The sequence below is a fragment of the Gigantopelta aegis genome, chromosome 12 (assembly GCF_016097555.1).
Source record: "Gigantopelta aegis isolate Gae_Host chromosome 12, Gae_host_genome, whole genome shotgun sequence".
NCBI classification, from domain to species: Eukaryota; Metazoa; Mollusca; class Gastropoda; order Neomphalida; family Peltospiridae; genus Gigantopelta; species Gigantopelta aegis.
In genome coordinates, this window is record NC_054710.1 from 34,021,223 (window position 1) to 34,048,244 (window position 27,022).

At 38.5% G+C, this 27,022-nt stretch overlaps 1 protein-coding gene across 1 annotated transcript in view; it reads left to right on the plus strand.

Annotated features, from left to right (window-relative positions):
• The first annotated feature begins 962 nt into the window (after positions 1 to 962).
• LOC121385786 (ras-related and estrogen-regulated growth inhibitor-like) overlaps positions 963 to 27,022 on the plus strand; it is a 63,006-nt gene continuing 36,946 nt past the window's right edge. The window contains exon 1 of the mRNA XM_041516571.1: positions 963 to 1,289. Within this exon, the coding sequence (XP_041372505.1) occupies positions 1,151 to 1,289 (139 nt within the window). The 5' untranslated portion in view covers positions 963 to 1,150. The remainder of the gene's footprint in view (positions 1,290 to 27,022) is intronic.

The window sequence follows — 27,022 nt, forward strand, 5'->3', positions numbered from 1 at the left end:
CGGAGCACTCACTCAGGGTTTGGAGTCGGTATCTGGATTAAAAATCCCATGCCTCGACTGGGATCCGAACCCAGTACCTACCAGCCTGTAGACCGATGGCCTGCCACGACGCCACCGAGGCCGGTAGATGGGCAGAAGGTTTTGCTCACACTAAGATAACGTAAACGATCGCTAAAAAGGACAAAGTTATATCAGTTCACTTTAACAGTAAAGTTGGTAATTGTGTGTAAACAAGGATTGGAAATTAGTTTAACAAGCACAAATAGCACCTTACCGGGTCAAAGTTCGAATTGTGTTTTTTTTTTTTTTTTTTTTTTACCACACCACTAGAACACATTGATTATTAATTATCGGCTATTGGATGTCAAACATATGGTCATTTTGACACAGGCATAGAGAGGAAACCCGCTACATTTTTCCATTAGTAGCAAGGGATATTTTTTATTTACCATCCCACAGACAGGATAGCACATACCACGTCCTTTGATATACCTGTCGTGATGCACTGGTTGGAACGAGAAATAGCCAAATGGGCCCACCGACGGGGATCGATCCTAGATCGAGCGCGCCTCAGGCGTGCGCTTTACCACTGAGTCCTACTAAAAATAGATGGCAATTTGTATGCGAAACTAGGGTAGTCAAAGATATCTAAAACTTAAACCCTCAAATTGTTCTGATTTATTTTGAGGGTGAGTACTTGTAATATTTATATCCATGGTGTATAGTTTGATTGAAACGCTTCGTGTAACAGTTTTAGCCACATATGTTACTATTATCGTCTATGGGATTTGATTTGGTGATATACACCTTGTTGGAAGACTGGCACGTTATATGCTGGCATCTGGTACCGTACAGGCGTATTGCCAGTTCGGTGGCGAGAAGAAGAGGTTTGTCTAAGACAACAGATGGTATAAATAGTGTAACCAAGGAGGCGCGTGCTGACGAACAACCGGTTACCGCTGCACCATACAACACGCCGAAAGCATCTGTTCAAAGACGTACACATATATCATTCCGTGCTCTGGGTCTGGCCTTGCCGACCGAACGATCCTACCTGGTGTTTTCTAACATGGAAAGGTAATATGTTCACAGTGTCTTCATGATTTCTTATTTCTTCTATCAGACAAAATAATATTTTAATTTAAAAAACATGAATGCTTCCGCCGGATTGTCAGAGCCTGCGGTGGTGAGCGGTGGGTCGACACTTAAACCGTATTTACGACGGAAGAAGTCGTCACTTGGAGAAACCAAAGTTGCCGTTCTTGGAATGGAAGGTGTAGGAAAAAGTGGTGAGTATCACATTAACAATATCACCAGGTTCACTAAGCAGGGCCGTACCCTGATCAAAATCCTAGGGGGGGGGGGGGGGGGGGGGGGGGGGGGGGCCTACTTTTTATAAACAAATGAAACACTATACAAATTAAACCCTAAAAAAAGTGATATTCTAAGGGGGGCAATCCCCCCCCCCCCCCCCCCCGGAGGGTACGGCTCTGTTCATGGGTGAGTACACGGCTCCGTTACTGAGTATGTCCTAACTGTTGTTACGTGTTGATTTTTTAATTACTTGTCTCTTTTACTGCCTACCGGCCTCGGTGGCGCCGTGGTTAGGCCATCGGTCTACAGGCTGGTAGGTACTGGGTTCGGATCCCAGTCGAGGCATGGGATTTTTAATCCAGATACCGACTCCAAACCCTGAGTGAGTGCTCCGCAAGGCTCAATGGGTAGGTGTAAGCCACTTGCACCGACCAGTGATCCATAACTGGTTCAACAAAGGCCATGGTTTGTGCTATCCTGCCTGTGGGAAGCGCAAATAAAAGATCCCTTACTGCTAATCGGAAAGAGTAGCCCATGAAGTGGCGACAGCGGGTTTCCTCTCAAAATCTGTGTGGTCCTTAACCATATGTCTGACGTCATATAACCGTAAATAAAATGTGTTGAGTGCGTCGTTAAATAAAGCATTTCTTTCTTTTCTTTTACTGCTTTTCTTTTGAAAATTAAATGGATCATCTAAAAGCAGATTTTATAGTTATTCGATACTTTCAGTAACTGTTATTAATTTGTGTAGAAATTTCATTGTAATACTTTCCTGTATGGTCAGTTATTATCCATTTTTCTTTTTAGTAAATTTTGTTTGAATACATTATAAGATTATTTCTATTTTCATTCAGTATACATATGTCACGCGCCAACTGATCTACGCTATCAGTCGATGGACAGGTCGTTGGCATAGCTATTGGCATATAGTGCATTCATTGATCGATCGCGAATGCATCGATCGAGCGCGCTGCGCCATTAATGGACCCGTTGTTAGCGTAGCCATCGGTAGTCCGCGCAAGTATCGATTGATCGCGCTGCGCCATCGATGGATCCTGTGTTAGCGTAGCCATAGCCCATCGGTAGATCGCGCAAGTATCGATCGATCGCGCTGCGCCATCAGTGGATCCTGTGTTAGCGTAGCCATAAGCCACCGGTAGATCGCGCAAGTATCGATTCATGACATGGTGAAATGTATTTTCACTGCCATTATGCGTTTGATAAATTATTTACCCTCTGATGGGTGTATATGCTTTTACCATAGTTTGACACCCAATAGCCGATGTATTTTTCGTGCTGGTGTGTCGTTAAACATTCATTCATTCATTCATTCTGATGGGTGTAAACTACCAAATCAAATCCCATAGACGACAATAGTAACATATGTGGCTAAAACTCCTACATGCAGCATATTAATCGACATAAACACCACGGATATAAACACTACAACCCCTCACCATTAACGTGAATCAGAAAGAAATTGGGGGTTAAGGTGCTCATTTCAGAGATAACGGGTAGCGTCTGTGACTACCCTAGTTTTGCACAAAATTTGAGTACTTTTTTTTACAGGTACCCCCATACATGTTTCAAGCACAAGGCTACTTGACACAGTGGTACTATATGAAATAAAATTGCATATATTTTTTTGGCACAGATGAAACAGATTTTTTTTTCAACCAACACACTCATATTTATCACCAAACACAGGATTTGTGGTGTTAACTACTGTATCAAAAGTTGGGTGCACCTCGAACTTTGACTCAGCCGGAAGTTATTTGGTTTAGTACTACCTATAGGCTACGCTAACGACTGATCCACTGATGTAACTCGAGTCACCCCCAACTCTCACCTTATTGATAAATTGATATGTAGGAGAAGGCTGGAGGAAACTATATGTAATGCTTTGACAATCGTCGACAACCAAAGTGTCGCAAGCTACTATGTCTAAAATACAAATTTTTTCCTAAATCTGATGCCACAAAGCTTTACTTTGATTATTCCCGAATCCAGTCATGACATTAAACTTACATATTGTTAACCAGTACCAACGCTACACGAAGAATCCCGACGACCCTATGCCAAACGAATCTGCACGATCTAATAATGGTTACACTAACGACGTATCCATAGATGGCACAGCGCGATCGATCGCTAACGACGGACCCTCAGATGGCGTAGCGCGATCGATCAACAGCGCAGATCGGTCGATGACTCGTGACATAAAATATGTACATGTCTAAACTGTTACTCAAATTTTCCGTACTGTTACCACCAATGTCCACAACTGTTACAAAAAGAAAATATTACAAAAGAAAAATAATAGTCAGGAAATTGATACCTTTCGCAGTTTAAACGTTGTCTTTTCATTATTTCATTATATCTTGTTGTTTTCTACAAGCCATCTCTATATAGATTTTACATTTTAAGATAGTAAGACAAAATTTACAACAATATACATACAAAAATGTCCACCTCTAACAAACAATATTTTGAATTTGTGGTAATAAATTTGAAACAGTTATATAGGTAGTAATGTGAATATTGAATGACGTCATGGATTTGATATGCATCCTTAACTAGGATTAAGATGACATATTTGTTAATTTATTAAATTCAATAGTTATTAACCAGTAGATCCAATTTTAATCAGATTGGACAAGCTGTTAAACCCAAAATGTCCCAACTATTCCCGAGCACCGGCCCAAGATGTCCCAATTCTAAATATTATGTACTGTTGACTAATCTGTTGAAGCAGTACATATATGTATGTATGTATGTATGTATGTATGTATGTATGTTATAGTTAAAAGTTAAAGTAATTTTTACATTATTAGAAAGGGATCTTATAATATGCACCATCCCAGACAGGACAGCACATAACAAGGCATTTCATATACCAGTCGTGATGTATGTGTGTGTGTCCGGAGGATATATATATATATATATATATATATATATATATATATATATATATATATATATATATATATGCAACAATAATTATAAACATATAAAACGGATAATATTGGTAGCTAGACTCTAGTTCTTTAGACTCAAGCAGATGCTCTGTCGTTGTTAGTTGTTTTGTTTGTTGTTTATTTGTTGTTTTGTTTGTTTATTTTGTTTGATTTTTGTTTAATTGTACTGTCGGCCAGACACAGAGGCCAGGCAAGCGAACACCCTGCACTTTTATACTGTCGGTGTTCATGTTGCACGTGCAGACAACGCACGTGCAGTGGTGTATCGAATGTAACCGTGGGAATGTGTTTGGGACATGCAATGACCTTATATCACAAAGCATGAACCGGTAGGAAACATAAAATCGGAGTTATAACCCATTTGTACCTTTTTTTGAAGAGTATATTATTATATATATAATATATAGATGTTTAATTCTGTATTATTAATTCTTATGATGCAATTTGATTTGGTCAAGTCTATTAATACCCAACTGTTACTGGGTGACCGAGTGGTTAACGTTGCGGTCAATTGTCATTCGAATCAGTACAGTTGTTTGAATTATCTTGTTCCATTTCCATGTATGTAAAACGTGTATTTTGTGTATTTGACAGACGAAGAAAGCAAGGCATTAGTACAAATATTCACGCAAACACATACAGAAGTTCTAGAATACGGTAACCCGATGCCCGATGCCAGGTGTGTTTTGGATTGAATGTAAGGGCAACCAAATGTAAATGCATTTATATATTTTATTTGCTGTCCATGGAGAGAAAATTGTTTAGATTATACCCTGGATTCGGCTGGGGCGGATCCAGCTTTTCTGATGGGGGGGGGGGGGGGGGGGGGGGTCCAAGACAAAAAGGGCACCATAACATTATGAAAAGGCACTAATGAAAAATTACACACGGTTCACATGGACCATAATATAATAGTGCTACAACAGGGACGCTGGCAGACGTATTCTACAGTGTTCTATACATTGACAGAATAAATAAATTTGTAAAAAACCTAAAAATCCTAAATAAAAGGGGCACTTCTCAAATTTGAAGAGGGGTCCGGACACCTTGGACCTCCCCCCCCCCCCCCCTTCTAGATCCGCCCCAGTTCGGGACACTAAAACTTACTTTGTGCGATCCCGATGGCAAGTGATCAAAAAAAAAAAAAAAAAAAAAAAAACACACCAAAAAAACAACAACCCCACAACCCTCCCCCAAAAAAAAAATAAAAATAAAAATACCGGCTACGAACGTACGAAAACAAAAGAAACGTCTACACGTCACTTCTTTCGATTTGCTGTCACATGCAATATTTCGCTAACAAATAGCTAGCCACCAGTAATCTTTGACCCATCCATGACATCAATATACCTACCGGTGTAACTTTATTCAAGTTATAAAGTATAAACATTGGAAAAACAAAAGTTCATCGTTTTGCCGCCATTTTGATTTTTTTTACACTACAAAGATTTGTTACTCTAATACTAATAGTAGTACAGACTCATTGCAAGCGTAATATGCAAAACGGTAACCAGTTTTAAAAAAAAAAAATTTAAAGGTTGCATGTCACCATTTACAAATTGCTACACTTTTAACGTGTATAATGCGAATGTATATTGTATTGTTGCTGTGACCAAAACAAATTGTGAAATTAAACAATATATATATATATATATATATACATATATACAGTCGAGACGGGTCTAACTGTCACCTGTATACACGGCCACCTGTCCAATGCGGAAAACGGCCAATATTTTTGGACAAAAATGAATAGTTGAACCTGCTATAACGACCACAGAATTACAAAGACCACTATTTTTTTGTCCAAAATTAACAGTTGAGCTTGCCATAACGATCAGAAGATATACACATGTATTGACCTTCGCCATCACAATATAAAGTTATTGTTTTACTTAAGTTGAAATAAAACAGATTCATGCTCCACTGATATGTTCGGTCATTTAATTTACAAGGCAACTTGTTATTGGTTGAAGGAAGGAAGGAAATGTTTTATTTAACGACGCACTCAACACATTTTATTTACGGTTATATGGCGTCAGACGTATGGTTAAGGACCACACAGATATTGAGAGAGGAAACCCACTGTCGCCACTTCATGGGCTATTCTTTTCGATTAGCAGCAAGGGATCGTTTATATGCACCATCCCACAGACAGGGTACTACATACCACGGGCTTTGATATACTAATCGTGGTGAACTGGCTGGAACGATAAATAGCCCAATGGGCCCACCGACGGGGATCGATCCCAAACAGACCGCGCATTACCATTGGGCTACGTACCGCCGATGTCATTGGTTGAAGTAAGGCTTGCATTGAACTTACGTATACATTCGACTCGTCAACACCGACAGGTAGAGTATTCTAAGGTGTGTGATTGCTGCTAGTCAGTCAAGCAGTTCCAACAATCTGCCGCCATGTTTGATCAACCATTACATATCGGCAAACTGACACTTTTGTTAATGTATAATGTAAAAGTGACCCTTCAAGCTATGGAGGAATAACGTTGACATCCGTGTTAAGTAAATTATTTGAAAAATTGTTACTTGATAGATTAGAACGTTGTACTGGTACTAATATACATGTACAATTTTCTCGTCCTTACCAGTTTGGTTTAGAAAACATGTAGGCGCTCAAACTGCCGTACTTACTCTAATGGAGAGTATTACTTTCTATAACGAAAGCTATTCACCTGTGTTTTTGTGCCTTTCTTGATAATGAGAACGCGTTTGATAGTGTGTGGCTTGATGGTTTGTTTTACAAATTATATAAGATTAGAATTATTGGCAAATTATGGAGACTTTTACGTTTGTCATATAACTCAATGCAGTCATGTGTTAGTTATGGTGGCTATAAGTCAGAGTTGTTTCATGTTAAGCAAGGAGTTGGCCAGGGTAGAGATATCTGCATGGCTGTTTACTCTCTATATTAATGATTTATTGCATGCGCTGAATGATTCTGTTAATGGTCTTAATTTGCCCTGGGAGCAATGTACTGGCATACTCCTTGCTGATGATACAACGTTACTTAGCAACAGAAGTATATGCAAATAAATGTCAATTACGATATAATGCAAGTAAAAGTATTATATTGCAATTTGTGTGTACAGGAAAACCATTGTTACAAACTACACCATATTTGGGCAAAATTAAGCTACGTGTTAAAGAATCTGTAGTATATGCTGGTGTTTTGATTAGTTCAACTAAATCCACATTAGAACGAGCAGCCCGAGCTCGTGAGAAACTTAGAAAGCTAATTAATGCTAATCATCATTTTGGTTTGTGTTTTATTGATTTTAATCCAAGTTCCTCTCTGAAAATCTGGAAAAGAGTTGTTTTACCATGTGGTTTATACGGATGTAATGTGTGGGGACGACTATCACTAAAGGAATATGAAATGCTAGAAGTAATCCAGCGCTACTCCTGTAGAAAGGTACAGAGGTTTTCTAAACAAACTCCTAACGTAATGACCACAAACACGATTGGACTAATTTCTTTACAAGGGCATATAGAGCACCAAACACTGATATTCCTGGATAAACTTTGTAATGCAAAGTCATCGTTTATTTTTAAAAAGATGTTTTAGCCAGACTTGAGCAGTATAGGTGTAAGTCAGTGTTAATTCATAAAGATAACTGGGATACTAAGTCTTCTATCTTTAATATTTTGCAACTAGTTTGTAAATATGATTTGTGTGGTGTGATAGATGACTATGTATGTAATTCTATGTTTACGACTAAAAGCATAATAGGCTCAACTTTTAATGCAAAATATACGTTCCCATGAAACTGCGTTTGTAGAAAGACAACTCACGCTATTGTACAATTAGATCTGGTTCTGAACATAAGACTATGGAAACTTTCTTTAGAAAAACCGCACAGCCTTCGTGATATCGCTAGACTCATTCATGTTGGTTCAACTCCATTGCAATCAAAACAATGTTTATGTGGCACAGTAGCTCATTATATAGATAAACTCGTGTTTATGTCTTGTCAAATTAAACTTAAATAAAGAGATGTTTTGTTTAACAAGGTATGTGACTTGCTTAATGTTGAATTATTTGTGGAGTCAAGATTTGTTTTTATAATTTTTACTTGGCGGTATGCCTGTAGATTGTCAATTATCTCTAGATTACGACATGTGGGAAAGTGTAATACTACTGGTTAACTATACACTACGAAATGGAACATTCTTCTTCAACACTAATAGTAAAGTTATATGAAATTATTTAGTATTGATTAGTAAATGTTTTTGCTGGCTAAACTTGGGGCAGATAATTTTCTGCTCTTTTCCCAATCTTAAGCAGAAATTTACAAAATTTAATTTGCACAGCTTCAATAACTCTGCATGTATCAGTACCCTAAATTTCTGACCCATAATACAAAATTGATGTTACCATGGCATCAAACATTTTAAAATGTATATTTGGAAGAAGGTATATTTCTTACTCTCTTATGGTACCTGTCAAGTGTTAGTAAAAATTGTATGCCTTAGCAGAAAGAGCTGGGCTTTATTTCAAGATATTCTGGGGTAAAAATAATACATAGGTACTTATAAAAAGATACTGTTTCTAAATACAACCACTTTAGTCTTATCAAGATTAATTTTCATTCCTGTGGCTGAGCAAAACTGTTCAAAGAAATTTAATATTAGTTTGTAACTGTGAACATGTTTCAGCAAGTGCAGTAACATCATCATATCAAATTCAGTACACGTGCAAACGGCACAAATAAAAATATTATCAATGTCCCTAAACAATTGTTGGTTTTCTTTCTTTGATAATTACACTATAAATATAGACATATTATACATGTAGATATAGATATACAGCCACCACAAACAAAATAATTATACTTACACTATGTGTGCATAGAAGAGACTATGTACGCTTAGAAGAGATACGATAGAGCACCAGACATAGGGCGACAGGAAATACACCAAAAAAAATTAAACATAGGGGAAAGGTACAGTACACGAACCAACCATAGTGGCAATATCGGAGATCGGCTCGGCGGTCGGCTCGGCGGTTTCGGCGGTCTTGGAAAAAACAAAATGTTTCCAAACATTCGCCGATCGGCGGATCGGCAATTTTGTAAAATATTTATTTCAACAAGAATTACGTTTGCACTTCATCCAACGCGTAGAACTGTTCATTATGATTATATTGACCATGTTTACATGCACATTGTTATTAACAGCTTCAAGTCATAAAAGTCATAAAAGGTGTATTCCCTCTAGCCACCATTTACCCTTTCTCCACTTGCTGTATTCATTAATATGACGGGGATGTTTACCGCCGACTTTTTGACCAACGATCACCTGGGGTTTCGTTTCATAACTCCTGTTTAAAAGTTATTGTGGCTCAGGCTATTGATTTCCACAAAGAAACTTGGGTACCTGATTTCGCACCGGACTGTTTTGCTGCGCAAATTCGCATCACTTTGCTGTGACCTCTTTATCTGTCGGTTGTTGTTAACTGCCGATATGTTATAAATTTAATTTAATTAAAAAAAAAAAAAAAAAAAAACCCTTGTATTCCGCAGCGTTGACATGTTTTAAAAGCAGAATTATTAAATTATTATCCTAAAACTTCTGTTATTGATATATTCCGATTGGCATCTTAAATCATTCACTCTATACTGACTATAATAAATTTTAAAACCAAAACACATGATGTTATTTAACTGACCGACAACCCTTGTAGACAGCTGAAAAAGGAAAACTATAAAGGAAAAGGAGAGAAAAGAAGTGAAATCGACAAATAAATGTGCAAGCGGCTAACAAAAACTTCATTTTATTTGTATTATTATTACATGTATTATTATTTAGGGTGTTTTTTTCTTTTTCTTTTTGCCAATGCAGGCGCGTATGAAATAATGTTAGCAAGGGGGGGGGGGGGGGGTGGTGTCCAGACTGGCGAGCTACGTTTACGTTTAGGGGGGGGGGGGGGGTTACAAAAACAATGTACACAGGCACATGTGCATAAAATTGAGTACCGGTGTCTAGACTGGTGAGATGTTTTAGGGAATGTCGGGTCATGCTTCGTAAAACAATATTTTTTTTAAAGAAAATTCGGGAAGGGGGAGGAGGGTAGACCCTGAAGCACACCCCTGTGCACACGCGCCTGCAATATAATTATGTTTGCGGCTTAATTTGCCAACGGCCCAAACGATCGCGGGTCTGCAAGCTGCTTTGTTAATCGATTTCCAAAAGGAACTAGGGTTCAGGTTTTATTTGAGGCTGTTTTTATTGTGGATATATTCCCGCTAGCCCCCATTTACATTTTCTTCACTATCTGTAACAATAGCATTATACATGTATGTTTACCACCGATTTGACAAATGATCGTTAGTCGTTTCGTCTGCGTTGGGAGTGATTTTCGATAGGAACGTACGCAGGCACATGGTAACAATATCCGGGTGTGGGGGTTTGGAGCACAATCTCTAATGGAGGGGGCTCAGTCTCTAGTGGGGGAGGGAACAGAAGCCAATTTAAAAAAATCTGTATTTATATATAGGACAAAAAAACAAAATACGTACATATTCGTCCACAAGTGGGAGAGGCGTGTGCTACATGTGCCTGGAAGAGGTTTTATATGGGGATGTTGTTGCTGCAAATATGTTATATCTAACCCCATTTACCTTTTCACTAGCTGTACCAATATCATTCTGTGTACCGTCGATTTGACCAACAATCGCCGTTTGTTTGTGTGCTGATTTGTCAATATGAGAGTTGGCGTGATTTCCAAAAGGAACGTTGGTAAAGGTTGTATCTGGGGCTGTTGTTGTTGTTGCAAGAATATTCTCTCTAGCCACCATTTACCCTTTCTGCTCTAGCTGTACCAATATCATGTTTACCGCCGAGTTGTCCAACGATCCGAACCATCGTTTCGTCTGCGAGCTGTTTTATTTAATGAGAGTTAGCGTCATTTCCTAAAGGATCTTGGATACAGGTTTTATCTGGTGCTGTTGTTATGGGCCCGGTATATCATCTCTAACCCCCAATTACATTTTCTCTACTAGCTGTATCAATAACATTGTATACTTGTTTACTGCCGATTTGACCAACGATCGCCGATTGTTTGTGTGCTGCTTTGTTAATATGTGAGCTGGCGTAATTTCAAAAAGGAACATGGGTACAGGTTTTATCTGGGGCTGTTATTGTTACTGGTGTATTCTCTCTAGCCACCATTTACCCTTTCTCCACTTGCTGTATCAATAACATTGTATACTTGTTTACCGCCGATTTGACCAACGATCGCCGATCGTTTGTGTGCTGCTTTGTTAATATGTGAGCTGGCGTAATTTCAAAAAGGAACTTGTGTACCGGTTTTATCTGGGGCTGTTGTTGTTACTGGTGTATTCCCTCTAGCCACCATTTACCCTTTCTCCACTTGCTGTACAAATATTATGTTTACCGCCGATTTGACCAATGATCACCTGTTTCGTTTCATAACTCCTGTTAATAGTTATTGTGAGCTGGCGTGATTTCCAAAAGAAACTTGGGTACCTGATTTATCTGGGACTGTTGTTGTTGCGGATATATATATATATATATATATATATATATATATATATATATATATATATATATATATATATATATATATCCCTCAGTTACCTGTGTTCCAATAGCTGTACCAGTATGCTTACTAGTATATCTTTTTTACCAACGGTCCTATGTTATTTTGTCTAGGAGCTTTCTTTTAATAACTCAAAACGTGTCAGCAATTACAAAAGGATCGAGTGCGGGTTTTATATAGGGCTGTCATTTACATGTTCATTTGATTTTGATTTGGAAAAACGTGTAATCATAAAATATGCCATTTCTCTCCAATAACCGTACATGCACAGTTGTGCATTTACCAAACACGATTTACGAAAGTAATTTGGGTGCAGGTTTGTCTGGTGTGTGCGACCCCCCCCCCCCCCCCCCCCCCACCCACACACACAGATAGAGGGGTTCTGGGGTTATTTCAGGTGTTATTTACTTTTATTTTATTTTTATTAGGGTCTTTTTCTTCAAATATATCAGTTTTGACTTTGATTAGTATTTACAATATTGTGACGATTTAAAAAACAACAACAAAAAACCCAAACAACAACAACATTTTAATTCAAATTTTGTCTCGCAGCTGTTCCTTTTTAAGCACATAAAATTCAGTGCAGCGGGAGTGGGGAAACAACAGCAGTCTGAAGATTGGATTCATCCACGCTATATTTATTGTTTTTTATATTTTCACTTTCTGTGGATCTTTGGTTACATTTTTTTATTAATAATAATAATTTTTAAAAATCGACTCCATATGCGCACGGTATCAGCCGATGGTAAATATATACATGGAAGATGACGCTACGGTACTACATATAGCAACTGAAATTTTAGATGTGTACTCTGCTTTAATAAAAAAAAACCTACTTATATCCGCGCCTGGATGTTATTTATATAGTTGCGATCTATCAGCAGTGATGACAGTAATTGTCCTATCTTCCTAGAAAAATCAATCAATCAATCAATAAAGTAAAAAATAAATGAGATGACGAAGATTGGTTTCATCCACACTTAATTTACTTTGTTTTTAATTTATGATATTTGGACTGTCTTTGGATTTCTTTATCTTTTTCAGGTATTTAATACAGTAAGTTCAAAGCCAAATAATAACAAGACAAAGAAGAAAGACCCGTTATAGTAGTGTCTGATATATTTTATGTATTTGTAGAATAAAATAAAATTATCAAGATATATTAACCAAAAACGCATTTAATGGTTAAAGAATTTAACCCACCCCAATAATGAATAATGAAATTAAATATCCCAGAATGCACCCACAGACATCTTGAAGTAACAAAAAAGAGAGAAGAAAGTCTATACATCATTTATGTGGCATGTAATCGGAGGGGACGTTGTTTTCACCAAAGTGAGTTACAGACTCTATTCCTACCCTCACCCCGAAAAAAAAAAACCTCCACCCAATAATTATTTACCGTTATGCCACCCACAACTGATACTGCCACAACCCCACCCCCGCCCCTTTTTCTGACCCAAGTAGAAGCGTACGTCTCTTCTTATCATCGGAACGAGTACTACAATTGCAATATCTTCACCCCCTCCCACCCCCAGTATGGTCATTTTTTAAAAATAACCCTATAAATGTAGAACTCCAGCAAACTCATAAATGTTAACAATGTTATACTGTTTGCTTGGTGAACAGTTCTAAAATAGCCAAAATTCCTCCAAGAAGGGGCGGGATTTAGCTCAGTCAATTGAGCGCTCGCTTGAGTTGTTTGCGTCGCAGGATCGAACCATCTCAGTGGATCCGTTCAACTGATTGGGTTTTTTCTTGTTCCAACCAGTGCACCACAACTGGTCAAAGGCCGTGGTATGTGCGTTCTTGTCTGTGGGAAAGTGCATATGAAAGATCCCTTTCTGCATTAAGAAAATATCGCGGGTTTCCTCTATTGACTACGAGTCAGAATTACCAAATGTTTGACATCCAATAGCCGATGATTAATAATCAATGTGCTCGGAATATTCAAAATTCAATAGCATCAAAATTGCCCCCTCTATCACCAACCACAACCATTTTCCTTTCCTGGGCCGAGGCACCTGCGCCCATAACAGGCGTGCGCTACATCTTGTTCTGAATGTGCAGGTAAAACCCTATGACTCTATTGGAAATTGTCTGTGATTAATTTATGGGAAATTTAACTGAAAATACTAACGTTTTCCTGAAAGTACAACTTGCAGCAATTCACTGGACTCAGTGTGACAGGTATCAACAATAATTTGTGAAATATCACATTTAGTATTCGATAGAACCACAAGCAGTGTCCAGCATATTATTTTGTTTAGAATACATTATACCAGCTGAACGGTATTGTAGTGGATTACACGAACCCATGGTCGGGCCACAAGGCTTCGGGTCCCTTCCGGTACTTCAATCTTGGTTTGAAGTAAATAAAAAAAATAAAAAAAAGAAAGAAAGAAAGAATAAATAAATAAAAATTGACGAGCTCGTAGTACCTGTGGGGCCCCTAGGCTTCAGCGTAGTTAGCCGTGTGGATAATACGGCCCTGCACGAAACTTGGAATAGAATCCCCACACTAACAATCAATGTGACGATTGTTTCTCCCCTTTGATGATCCATGCATATGCATATATATATATATATATATATATATATATATATATATATATATATATATATATATGTGTGTGTGTGTGTGTGTGTGTGTGTGTGTGTGTGTGTGTGTATATATATATATATATATAGGTGTGCGCCCCCCCCCCCTTCCCTTTTGGCAGCTTCCTACGGCCACTGCTGGGTTAGCCTAATATATTTTTAATTATGCTGTTCTAAGTCAAATTTTAATATATTTTTCAAAAACAATTTCTTTGAAGTCATTTAATATTTGGTTTTAATTATTTCTCTTAACTAATGGTTACACAGTGATTAATTTTTAAACAACTGGCCCGATTTGCATGCTTGGCAACGGTCGATTCAACCGATTGTCACATACAATGAAGGTGGCACGCTGCAACAGTGTGACGTCATCTGATCTCTCTCTCACACACACACACACACACACACACACACGATTAGACCATACTGCTCGGGGAGATCAAACATCGAAACAAACGGAGCCCATGATTTTGTTTATTCAAATTATTGCATTGACTTTTTAAAATCACCCCTAAAAATGTAGTTAGTATTATTTAGCACAATTAATTTATTAATTTATATCCAAAAGATAATAATTATTGCGAAGACTAATCGTCGAACAGTGCACTGGCTAGTACTTAATCCATTATGGTGACCCAGACAATGTTAGAACTGTCCCTGATACAAGACGCACGAGCAGCTTGAGAAATAGACATTGTTTTAGTTTTGACTTGGGCTTGTAGGTCAAAGAAAAAGCCGACATGAAATTGAGAGCGTTTTATCTAAGCCAAATCGCAGTTATTTTCGGTTACTACGTAATATTTGTAAAGTTTGTTTGTTTTATTTAACGACGCCACTAGAGCACATTGATTTTTTTATCTTATCATTGGCTATTGGACGTCAAACATATGGTCATTCTGACAATATTTTATGGTTTTTTTTAGAGGAAACCCGCTGGCGCCACATAGGCTACTCTTTTTACGATAGGCAGCAAGGAATCTTTTATTTGTGCTTCCCACAGACAGAATAGCACAAACCATGGCCTTTGTTGAACTAGTTATGGATCACTGGTTGGTGTAAGTGGTTTATACCTACCCATTGAGCCTCGCGGAGCACTCACTCAGGGTTTGGAGTCAGTATCTGGATTAAAAATCCCATGCCTCGACTGGGATCCGAACCCAGTATCTACCAGCCTGTAGACCGATGGCCTAACCACGACGCCACCGAAGCCGGTACATACTATTTATTTATATTACTCGTTTTTACTTTGGTGTTCTTTAAAAGTTTACCATTTATGAACATTTATCTGTACTTTAATATTGTTAGAAGTTAAAGTGCATTGTTTAATGACACCACTAGAATACATTGATCATAGGCTATTGGATGTCAAACACCACGTTGTCATCAGAAGAAACCCCGCTACATTTTTTTTCTGATGCAGCAAGGGATCTTTTTTATGCTCTTTCCCACAGACAGGAAAATACATATGACAGTCTTTGACCAGATGTGGTGCACTATTGGAACGAGAAAAAAATCCAATCAGGTGAATGGATACACCGAGGTGGTTCGATCATGCGACCCAAGCACCGCAAGCGAGCACTCAACCGATGCCTCAAGATATTGAGTTGAAATATTGTGTACTTTTATTCTTAATTTATTTAGTATTTTTGTACTTACAATTTTGAATCAGTTGCTATTTTAACAATATTTGTCCCAATGCCTACAATTTTACTAAATGTGGCAATCGTGTGTGTGTGTGTGTGTGTAACAAAGTGAATATTTCCTTTTCTGAACAGATCGGGCCCTTTTAAGGGCCACTATGGGCAACCTAGGGAGACATCTTAACTCCAACAAGGTCCCAGTAACGAGCTACTCTCGGCATACTAAGTTCAAAAATATATATAGCTCCCCATTTCCATTTAGGCGGACCGTTCAAAAATGCATCAAATTTCCTACATTCAATTATGCTTAATCCTACGGGATATCCCAAATGCCATAGCACCAAAACCACCTCCACCTGCTACCGATTGGACGTGCTACTTTCTTACACCTGCCAGTGCAGACAGTCCCCTCTCCCACCCACCCCAACCCTTTCCTGCCCTGGACGGAGGAGCCAGCTGAGGCTGGCACCTGTGCCCATGACAGGCATGCGCTAAAACAGCTTGCTCTGAATGTGCACGTTAAACCCTATGACCTGACCTAACCTGATTATGAAAGCACTCCGTTTAAAATTTCAGTCAGGTTAAGTCATATTTAAATTGCACATTCAGGACAATTTTGGTTCTTATTGACGAACAAAATTTGAGACCACTGTCTGCATTTTTATTTTTGGTGAACCCTCTAAATTTGTGCCCAACTGTTAATCTAGTGTTCACTTGTTTGGCTGAATTAGACTAAATGTATTGCATTTCTCCTTCCCCTCCTACTATGTAACCATTAAAGGGACATTCCCGACTTTGCTGCAATTTTTAAGATATTATTGACTAACAGATACTTTTTAACGATTGTAATTACATATCAAGCATATTTTTCTGCATAAAATATTAGTGGCTGTATATTAAACGTGTTTCTGATCGTTCTAATATTTGTACTAGGTTAAATTTCATTTTATTTCCTAAAATATAAAAAATTCGTACGTACGAAATTATTTGAAGACAAAATCCAGTTTGGGCTTCTTACAAATATTAAGACGACCAGAAACACATTGAATATACAGACACTGATATTCTAAACGAGAAAATATATTTAATATGCAAGTTTAATCGAAGAAATATTTTATTAGTCGGAAACTTCTTATAATGCAGCAAACTCAGGAATGTCCCTTTTATATCCTATAAGGTACCGACATAATAGTCCTCATTCTCCCACTTTTCCAGTTACTCTGTTCAGAAGGCCGGAAATGTGACATTTTAACACCTGAAATTCAAACTTGTCTCGGGTTAAGACCGTGAAATATATTTATTTTCATCTCCCAGGCCATTGAACTGACACCATGCCCCCACCCTCTCCACGCCTTTCAAATACACCCCGCGGTCATTGTTATAGGCTATATCCCTCCCCACCCCCCCAAAAAAAAAATCTAAATAAAATATTTTCACTTCAATTTTATTTATAAATATCTCCCCCCCCCCCCCCCCCCCATGATAGTACATACTTAGTAGCTGGAACGAGACATAATCCCACTGGTGGGGATCGACCACGATTCTAGACTTAAATGAATGCGTCCGAGCAAGGCACAAGGCAACTTCATCCTTCCTGCACCGGCAGTAAGAGGACTACCACTATTCCAAGATTGGATTGACAAAATGAAGCTTGTTCGTGACCGCACAGTCCTTGCAATATCAAAGCAACAGATAAAACAACAACAAACAAAAAAAAAAAAAACCCAACAACCCCGTATTTAAAATCCAGTTGACAAACTTGTTTTTATGTCATTGTCTGCATCTGCACATGCACATGTATGCAGGTGTTCATGTGTATTGCATCACAATCAGGTGTACGTACATGTGTTCTTACCATCTCTCCATACAGACCACCAAAGCAAGTACAAAGCTACACAGCAAAGAGCCATAAAAACGTATTGCGTAATATGTATTCAGTTCAAAGAGCGTGCATGTTCATGTAAAGTACGTAATTCGACAGTATTGTTCTGCTTGCTAACGCTTGGTGCCTGTGTTAAAGGGACATTCCTGAGTTTGCTGCATTGTAAGATGTTTCCCACTAATAAAATATTTCTACGATTAAACTTACATATTAAATCTATTTTCTTATTTAAAATATCAATGTCTGTATATTCAATGTGTTTCTATTTGTAAGAAGCCCAAACTGGAATTTGTCTTAAAGGAACAAAAATATTTTAGGAAATAAAATGAAATTTACACATATTAGAATGATCAGAAACACGTTTAATATATAGCCACTAATATTTTATGCATAAAAATATATTTGATATATAATTACAATCGTTAAAAGGTCTCTTGTTAGTCGATAACATCTTAAAAATTGCAGCAAACTCAGGAATGTCCCTTTAAAGGGACATTCCTGAGTTTGCTGCATTATAAGAAGTTTCCGACTAATAAAATATTTCTACGATTAAACTTGCATATTAGTGGAGGAAAATTAGTGGAGGAAAAGGTAAATGGGTGATAGAATACATCTGCAACAACAGCTCCAGATAAAACCTATACCCATGTTCCTTTTTGAAATCACGCCAACACACATTTATTTAACAAAGCTTGTAAATGACATGTAACTCGTTGGTCAAATCGGTGGTAAACGTATACAGGTATTATTCGTACAATTAGTGGAGGAAAAAGGTAAATGGGTAAATGACATGTAACTCGTTGGTCAAATCGGTGGTAAACGTATACAGGTAATATTCGTACAATTAGTGGAGGAAAAAGGTAAATGGGTGATAGAGAGAATACATCTGCAACAACAACAGCTCCAGATAAAACCTGTAGCCATGTTCCTTTTGGAAATCACGCCAACACACATTTACATAACAAAGTTCGTAAACGACATGTAACCCGCGATCGTTGGGTCGTTGGTCAAATCGGCGGTACACGTTTACAGGTAATATTGGTACAATTAGTGGAGGAAAAAGGTAAATGGGTGATAGAGAGAATACACCTGCAACAACAACAGCTCCAGATAAAACCTGTAGCCATGTTCCTTTTGGAAATCACGCCAACACACATTTACATAACAAAGTTCGTAAACGACATGTAACCCGCGATCGTTGGGTCGTTGGTCAAATCGGCGGTACACGTTTACAGGTAATATTGGTACAATTAGTGAATGAAAAGGTAAATGGGTGTTAGAAAGAATACATCTGCAACAACAACGGCTCCAGATAAAACCTGTACCCATGTTCTTTTTGGAAATCACGGCAACACACATTTATTTAACAAAAAGCTCGCAGACGAAAGGACCAACGATTAGCGATAGTTGGGATCGTTGGTAGATTCGGCGATGAACATAAATGAAACATAGTTTTGTAGGCACATTTTATTATTATTATTATTATTGACAAATTTAACGAATGCATGGATGTTTAAGACGCCCCAGCACAAAAATACACAGCGGCTATTGGGTGTCACAAATGTTAAGTATATGAAAACATTTATATATTTACGTAAAACTACAATATAATACATAAATCAAGGTAAGTATATTTCAAAACTTTGTATAGAAGTGTTTTTAAAACTTTACAATTAATTCCGGATGGAGTTTAAAAGATTCTAAAACATTTCTGTTCCCAAATATATAATTTCTTGTTGGTTTGAGATGATCACACTCCACCAAAATGTGGCGCACAGTCAGTGTACACTGACAATGTCTACACTGAGGAGGGGGGGGGGGGGGTGTGGTCCTTCTTTAAAATACATGAATGCGTCAAATATGTATCGCCGATGCGGACACGGCACAAGACTACTTCATCCTTCCTGCACCGCCTGTAGGATGACTGCCACTCTCCTAGGAGTGGCGTGACAGAATGAAGTTTGTTTGCAACCGCACCGTCCCAATCATCTTGCCAAGTCGAAAAGATATATTTATTAATATGAAATTTAAAATCACTGTAGGGAACAACATGGACACGGGGCAAGTTGAAAACAGACTTGACACATTTGACGAAGACACACAAAAAATAAAGTAAATACTACAATATACAAACTGCCCCAAAACTTGTGGCAGCACATGAAAAGGTATCAAAAACATACTAATAGACTTAGCGTGGATCAAATAGCATATATGTAATGTCGTATTTTATTGGCGAAACAAATTTTTTTTATAACACCGGTGAACAGATTTGACATCACAGGCCCGTGGGAAGAGTGGCGTAGCCGGGGGGGGGGGGGGGGGGGGGGGGGATTATTTACGTTTTCGCTTATTAATAACATTAAAAAGGTTCCCACTACTCGATATCACTGTTTGCTTGGATGCCAGGTGCCCCCCCCCCCCCCCCCCAATACAAAATTCTGCCTACGCCACTGCGTGGGAAATGAGGTGGACCGTGTGTGTGTGTGTGTGTGTGTCACAGCCCGCCCCGCTTGTACTCGAGGACGAAAATGAATAAAGGTAAAAATATGACACTTGTGTCTCGTCTCCACACTATGGACGCTGAAATCCCCCACTAGAAGTTGTGCACGCTCCCCCAGATATTGTATGATTGGCGGGAGGAGGTGGGGGGGGGGGGGGGGGAGTGCGTGGTTAGGCCAGTGCTCAGTGACAGGTGTTTAGCCAATAAACTGTCTTCTTTCTCACAATCGATCCCTGTCGGTGGACCCATTGGGCTATTTCTCGTTCCAGCCAGTGCACCACGGCTGGCATATCAAAGGCCGTGGTATGTACTACCCTGTCTGTGGAATGGTGCATATAAAAGATCCCTTGCTGTTAATCGAAAAGAGTAGCCCGTGAAGTGGCGACAGCGGGTTTCCTCTCTCAATATCTGTGTGGTCCTCAACCATATATCTGTCGCCATATAACCGCAAATAAAATGTGTTGAGTGCATCGTTAAATAAAACATTTCCTTCCTTCTTTCTCACAAATATATTTTGCTTGTGTTTGAACATGGTACTTGGACATTAGGTGTAAGTACTAAAGATAAATAAACATTATTATTTGTTCGGTAGACATTACATCGATAGACCCAGTGATTTGCTCTTGTTACAGTCAGGGTATAACCGACTTATAACCCACTCGAGTTACTTATTATATCAGTTTAATGGCAAATAAGAACAATAGCTAGAAAGTAGTAAATCATAAAACTAAAATAGCGTGGACCGGATGTCGTGACCCTCATATACTAAATCCCATGTGAATAATTGGTGGATATGGCACAGGGATTATTCTTTCACACCTAATAACTGTTGTCACAATAAGATAGTATCCCAATTGTCGTTCTCTATGAGGTCGCCCGTGTACTATACTCATTGGACGTCAGTAACTTTGTAAACTATAAATATACTTGTGCAACTCGTGTTAGTGGTAATTTACGTTTTCTTTACACTTAAACATTTCGAAATTAATTCTGATACAGTAGTCCGGCAGAGAAATGCGAATTTTTTTCTCAAAAGTCGAAAGTTTTTTTTATTGATAGTTTTATTGTTATGTTTAATGACATATCCCAAAACGTATTTCAGGCCGATAACATTCTGTCACCTTTGGGCATTTTGAAATATATTGCTTTAAATCCCCCCCCCCCCCCCCCATTCTCAATGTTTAATTAATGTATCCATGTTGGTATCAGGGGCACGGGCGTAGGAAGGTGCCAAAAAGTGTGTGTGGGGGGGGGGGGGGGGGGGGCACACACACACACACACATACAAATATAAATATATAAAATCGATTGCTACAAAGTGCCGCGGCACATGAATTAGTATTGTGTCTTGCTCGCATCGGTCATACATACTTCACCCATTCATGTATCTTGAAGACGGATCCGCCACCTCAGTGGTAGCAGTCAGTGCACTCTGACGGTATGCCACATTTTGGTGTGGTGCAGTCATCTGAGAAAACCCAGAAAGGATACATTTTGGCAATTCCATTGTGACGGACGTACACATTGGACGACTAAAATACTAAATAGTAAAAAAAAAAAAAAAAAAAAAAAAAAGGAAAAGTTAATAATGGCTTCATTTAACCATTAGTTAGAGTTTTATATTAGGCCTCTTAAAAATATATTTGTCTTGACAGAAATTGTGGAATGGTAGTCCAAAGGCGTGTGACGGACGAACATGCAGAATTAGTTAAAAGCCAGTATCATCAGTATATTGTCAAAATTCTGTGAATTGTTAGTACTCACATAAGTAATTCCTATTTCTACATACAGTTAGGACACCCGGGAACATTATCACTACATATTCAAAATTTAATAAAGTAACTGTACCTAACTAATACATGGTAAATAGTGTGACGGACGTACATAAAATGTGTGACGGACGTACATGTCCGATTTGAATGTTTGAATTTTAACATAAGATCAATACTGGTCTACCCAAAACCCCATAATTAGACTTTAATGGTGAAATAGAATAATAATTGAGAGAGATAAAAAATAAGGAAGATAAGGGTTTTTTTTCTTTCGAAAAACACCTTTAGCACATTGATTAATAATTAATTATTGGCAAACATTTGATAATTCTAACACAATCTTCAGAGGATATTTATTATATTTCACCATTAGTCTAGTGGGATTTCTGAAAAAGGCCCTATATAAGAATAAAGGAGCATTTTGGGGTAAAAGTTGGGAACCAGACTTTTTAGCGTAATTCAGGTATGCTGAATCCGATAAATTTTAGTTTTTGACCGTCTAATTTGCATAAATAAAATGGCCACCAAATTGCCAATTTTGGACACTTGTTGAACTATTTTCTGCAATAACTCTGATCAGTGATAAGCGAAATGCTTAATTATGTAAATTAGCTACCAATAAATTACATAACAATCCATGTATCAATACTCAATGCTAATGTTTCCAAATTTACCCCCAAAATACTCCTTGATGCTTATGCAGGCATGCCGGGGCAGTAGGTCTCACTCACAAATGCCTCATCCTGAAGTGTGGTAGAATAAACTGTTTGTTGGACTAGACCATATTCCTACAACGAGTTTGGTCATCACTCTGTTGCTGATATGTACACATTGCTGTACAATGTAACCCGGATTTGCGGCATTTGCAACGACGCATCCTGCATTGCTTCTGGCATGCACACGAAACCATTTCCAGGCAACTTTCTGGGATCGGACTCAATGACATCAGAATGGGCTGTAGCCCTGAATCACCATGTTTCCATCCTATGTCCGCCGGTGCAGGAAGCTCAGGTACGGCACGGTGGGCATTTCTCCAAACCATTGCTTGATAGTGTACTCGCATCAAATGGAAGTGGAGAGCACCACTTGTCGGTGACATTGCTTCTGGTTTACCCGTCTTGGAGAACAGTATATGCCTGTCTGCATCAACAGAGTCTGTTTTGTGCACATAATATATTCTGCAGACAAACATTTCTGAAGATCGAATGGTCTCCTCTGTGAGTTCACCGATTCCCAAGTTTATGAGCAATTGATGGTGCTCTCTGAAGACTTTCCATGATGACCTTTTGGTGTGATATGCAACGTAGGACGTGGTGTCGCACCCGGTTAATGCTTGAAATGGTAACAGAGTTGTTGCTGAATCTCTTGGTAGGTTGTTGAAACCCATATCAGTAGGTACCAGACATCATCCAGAGGTGTTCACATTGTACACGTGGGACGTGGGAAACCAAAATCACAACAACTGTTTTGAACTGGCTGAGCACAGCATGTAATACCAACCTACTGTCAGCTTCTTCATGTGTGGTTCTCAGTTGAGTCAAATCAGTGGTTGTCTTTGATGACCTAACCTCAAGTTTCTCTCTGAATCCCCCGGAAACTACAATCTCATTATCATCAGGTGTCTAAGAACACAGTTCCTCAGACAGGAAACGTGCAAGATCAACTTGATTATCAGGGAGCGACAGAAAGTTTGTCCAGTTTTTTAGAAGAGGCACATCGCGACCCTCAACAAGTCGTCTTATTGGCCGAGCTGCTTTCGTGCATCGTGTCCTGGTAACATCCTTGATTGTCTCGTCTCTATATCTGTCGAACACAACGTCTACCCGTTGATAGTTAGAACCTGCCTTCAGTACTGTATCGTCCAAATCCCCACAGGTCACTGCATTGTCAGGCTTTCCCAGAGCAACCACCAGTGCTTGTCCGTGAATGATGAGCCAAGACAATGAGTCGTGAAGTTCAATAACTTCAGGACACACTATGTTTTCAGTTAACTTATCTGCCAGTACGGACTTGTTTCCAATGCGGAGTGTACCATGCATTTCGGCAAGTGATACAGGAACTGGCAGAAGCTCATGCTTTAGAACAGCTAGCAAGCCAACTGGACGACCAGCCTCATAGGCACTAACACGCCGTTGGAGGACATTTCTGTCTGCCTTCAGGATAGTTTTCTTGTCTTTGTCTTTAGTGTCTTTGACCACTTCATACAGAGATGGAAATGTTTTGGCATTACTCCTGTGTAGGGACACATGAATTAGGACATCTGGCTTGTCACCTTGCTCAGGTACAATCATCCTCTCCTCAACGAATGTATTCACTTCTTCTTGTCCGAGTTCTTTGACACAAAGTAACAAGTTTTGGATTGCCTCTGTTGGTAGGTCTTTTGTGGCGAGATTTTGTAATGACCTTGGTGAAACTAATGCAAATACCTTGAATCCCTGGAAGGTCGAGAGCAATGTCATCTTGTCGTCGTTGTCCCACTTTTGACGTGCTTTGGTAGCTTCATTCTCAACACGTGTACTGCCATGCATTGCATGCGTTTTAGCTCAAAATATGTATTTTAGGATACCCATAGTGTTATCCTCCAGATGAGTCAAAACCTACTCATTTTGAGCAACCAGGAATTACAATGTACTATATTATGCGTAGCACCGTAATCACTTTGAGTAACATAATAATGAGTAATGAGTATTTTATTTTACTCAAAATGGGTATTTCATGTGACTCAGGACTTGACTCATCTGGGGGATAGCTCTGTGAGTAGCCTAATTACTCAACTTGAGTAACCTGGCTAATTCAAGTCAAGCAAATACCAATGGGTAACCAGTGTTATGGTCGAATCGAAAATCAATGAGTAAAGCAAAGTACGGTTTCCATGTTGTTATTCAACATAAAGATAACTATAGACTTTTGGGGCTTTGTTGATTACAGTGCATCAGATAGGAAACTTGATTCAGTGAATCCCCAGGGGAAAATACATTTAGGGAATCCCCTTTCTCAAACCCTTGGATTACTCAGAGCTAACTCTAGGATTACCCAAGGGTTAACCCCGAGTTAATTTTAACTTTGTGTTCTAGTTGGATTAAGAGCAGGTTAACTACGAGTTAACTCAACCATAACTCAATCCTGCCTAACTCAAGGTGTGACCTCACCCACTCTCTGACCCTCAAAAGATAGGTCAAGATACTTCATTTGTCATGTTTGCTTGTCTAGTTACAGAGATATTGGCAATTTTTTTTTCTGTAATGGCGGCTGCTAATTTTCATATTTAAGAGTAGGCTTACCACTGATTACTTTAAAGATGCCTTAATCACATTTTCTGACCCTTAAAACATAGGTATAGACACTTTATTTGTTATTTTTGCTTGCCAGGTTACAGAGTTATTGCAGAAAATTGTTCAAGAAGTGTCCAAAATTGGCAATTTGGCAGCCATTTTGTTTATGCAAATTAGACGGGCAAAAACTCAAAATTTCACTTGGGAACCAGGTTTATCGGATTCAGCATATCTAAATTGTTCTAAAAAGTCTGGTTCTCAACTTTTACCCAAAAATGATCCTAACATTCAAATTTTTCAGAAATCCCACTAGACTACATGCACTTCCCACAATAATGACAGCATATACCATGACCTTTGAGATACATCTGATCGTGAAGGATTGGTTGGAATGGGAAACATAAGGATCCATGGGGGTGTTTCTTCAGAACATCAGCCGAGTGCTCAACTAGATCTCTGTTTTCATGCTATTATTTGCACACCTGTTCATTTTTTATATTTGTAGTCTATGTTTTCTTTAATCCTCTTTTCTTTAAAAACAACAACAATCTTGGGCCAAATTTGCAAAACCAGCTTTTGTCTTACTTGCATGTAACTACACACATTTACAATGCTTAAAAATTTTGCATTTAAGAAAAACAGGCCTTTTATGGCTATAAGATCTGCCAGTACTAGAGGCCTAGAGTCTGAGTGGGACCAGGGTGGGACCAGAGTGAGTGTTTGATTGGAAAACCTAACGGGAATATGCACATGGTACCCTAAGTATTTAACGGCCTGCCTTTATCACTAGTAATCATCAGCTATATTTCTAACATCCTCACCCCCACCCTCAGTTTAATATATTGTAGACTATTTTGGGGACTGTGTGACATATGAAAATAACTTTTTATGGTCTTGACATTGTCATCCGATGTATCTTACGAATGTTTGGATGAGACAATACCGTCTCAATGTTTATTACGAATTCTTTCATTGGGATTGTTTAGAATGTTTTTAACTGTATAATGTATATTAACAGAAATTACATATCACATTATAATTCCCTGCTCCCCAGGACCACTTCAAGATTTTATTTAGTAGGCTAGAGTTATCATATTATTATAGTCTTATAGTAAAGGTCATAACTTTATTACAGAGCATGTACGCATATATTATGTCCCCATCAACACAATAAAGCTATAAATTAAATTTGGGTGGGATTTAGCTCCGTCGGTTGAGTGTTCGCTTGAGGTGCTTGCATTGCAGGATGAAGCACCTCAATGATTGGATTTTTTTCTCGTCCCACTCAGTGCCTCACAACCGATCAAAAGCCATGATATGTGCTTTCATGTCTATGGTAAAGTGCATATAAAAGATCCCTTGCTGCATTAGAAAAAATGTAGTGGGTTTCCTCTGATGACTACGTGTTAGAATTGCCAAATGTTTGACATCCAATGGCCGATGATTAATTAATCAATGTGCTCTATTGGTGTCGTTAAACA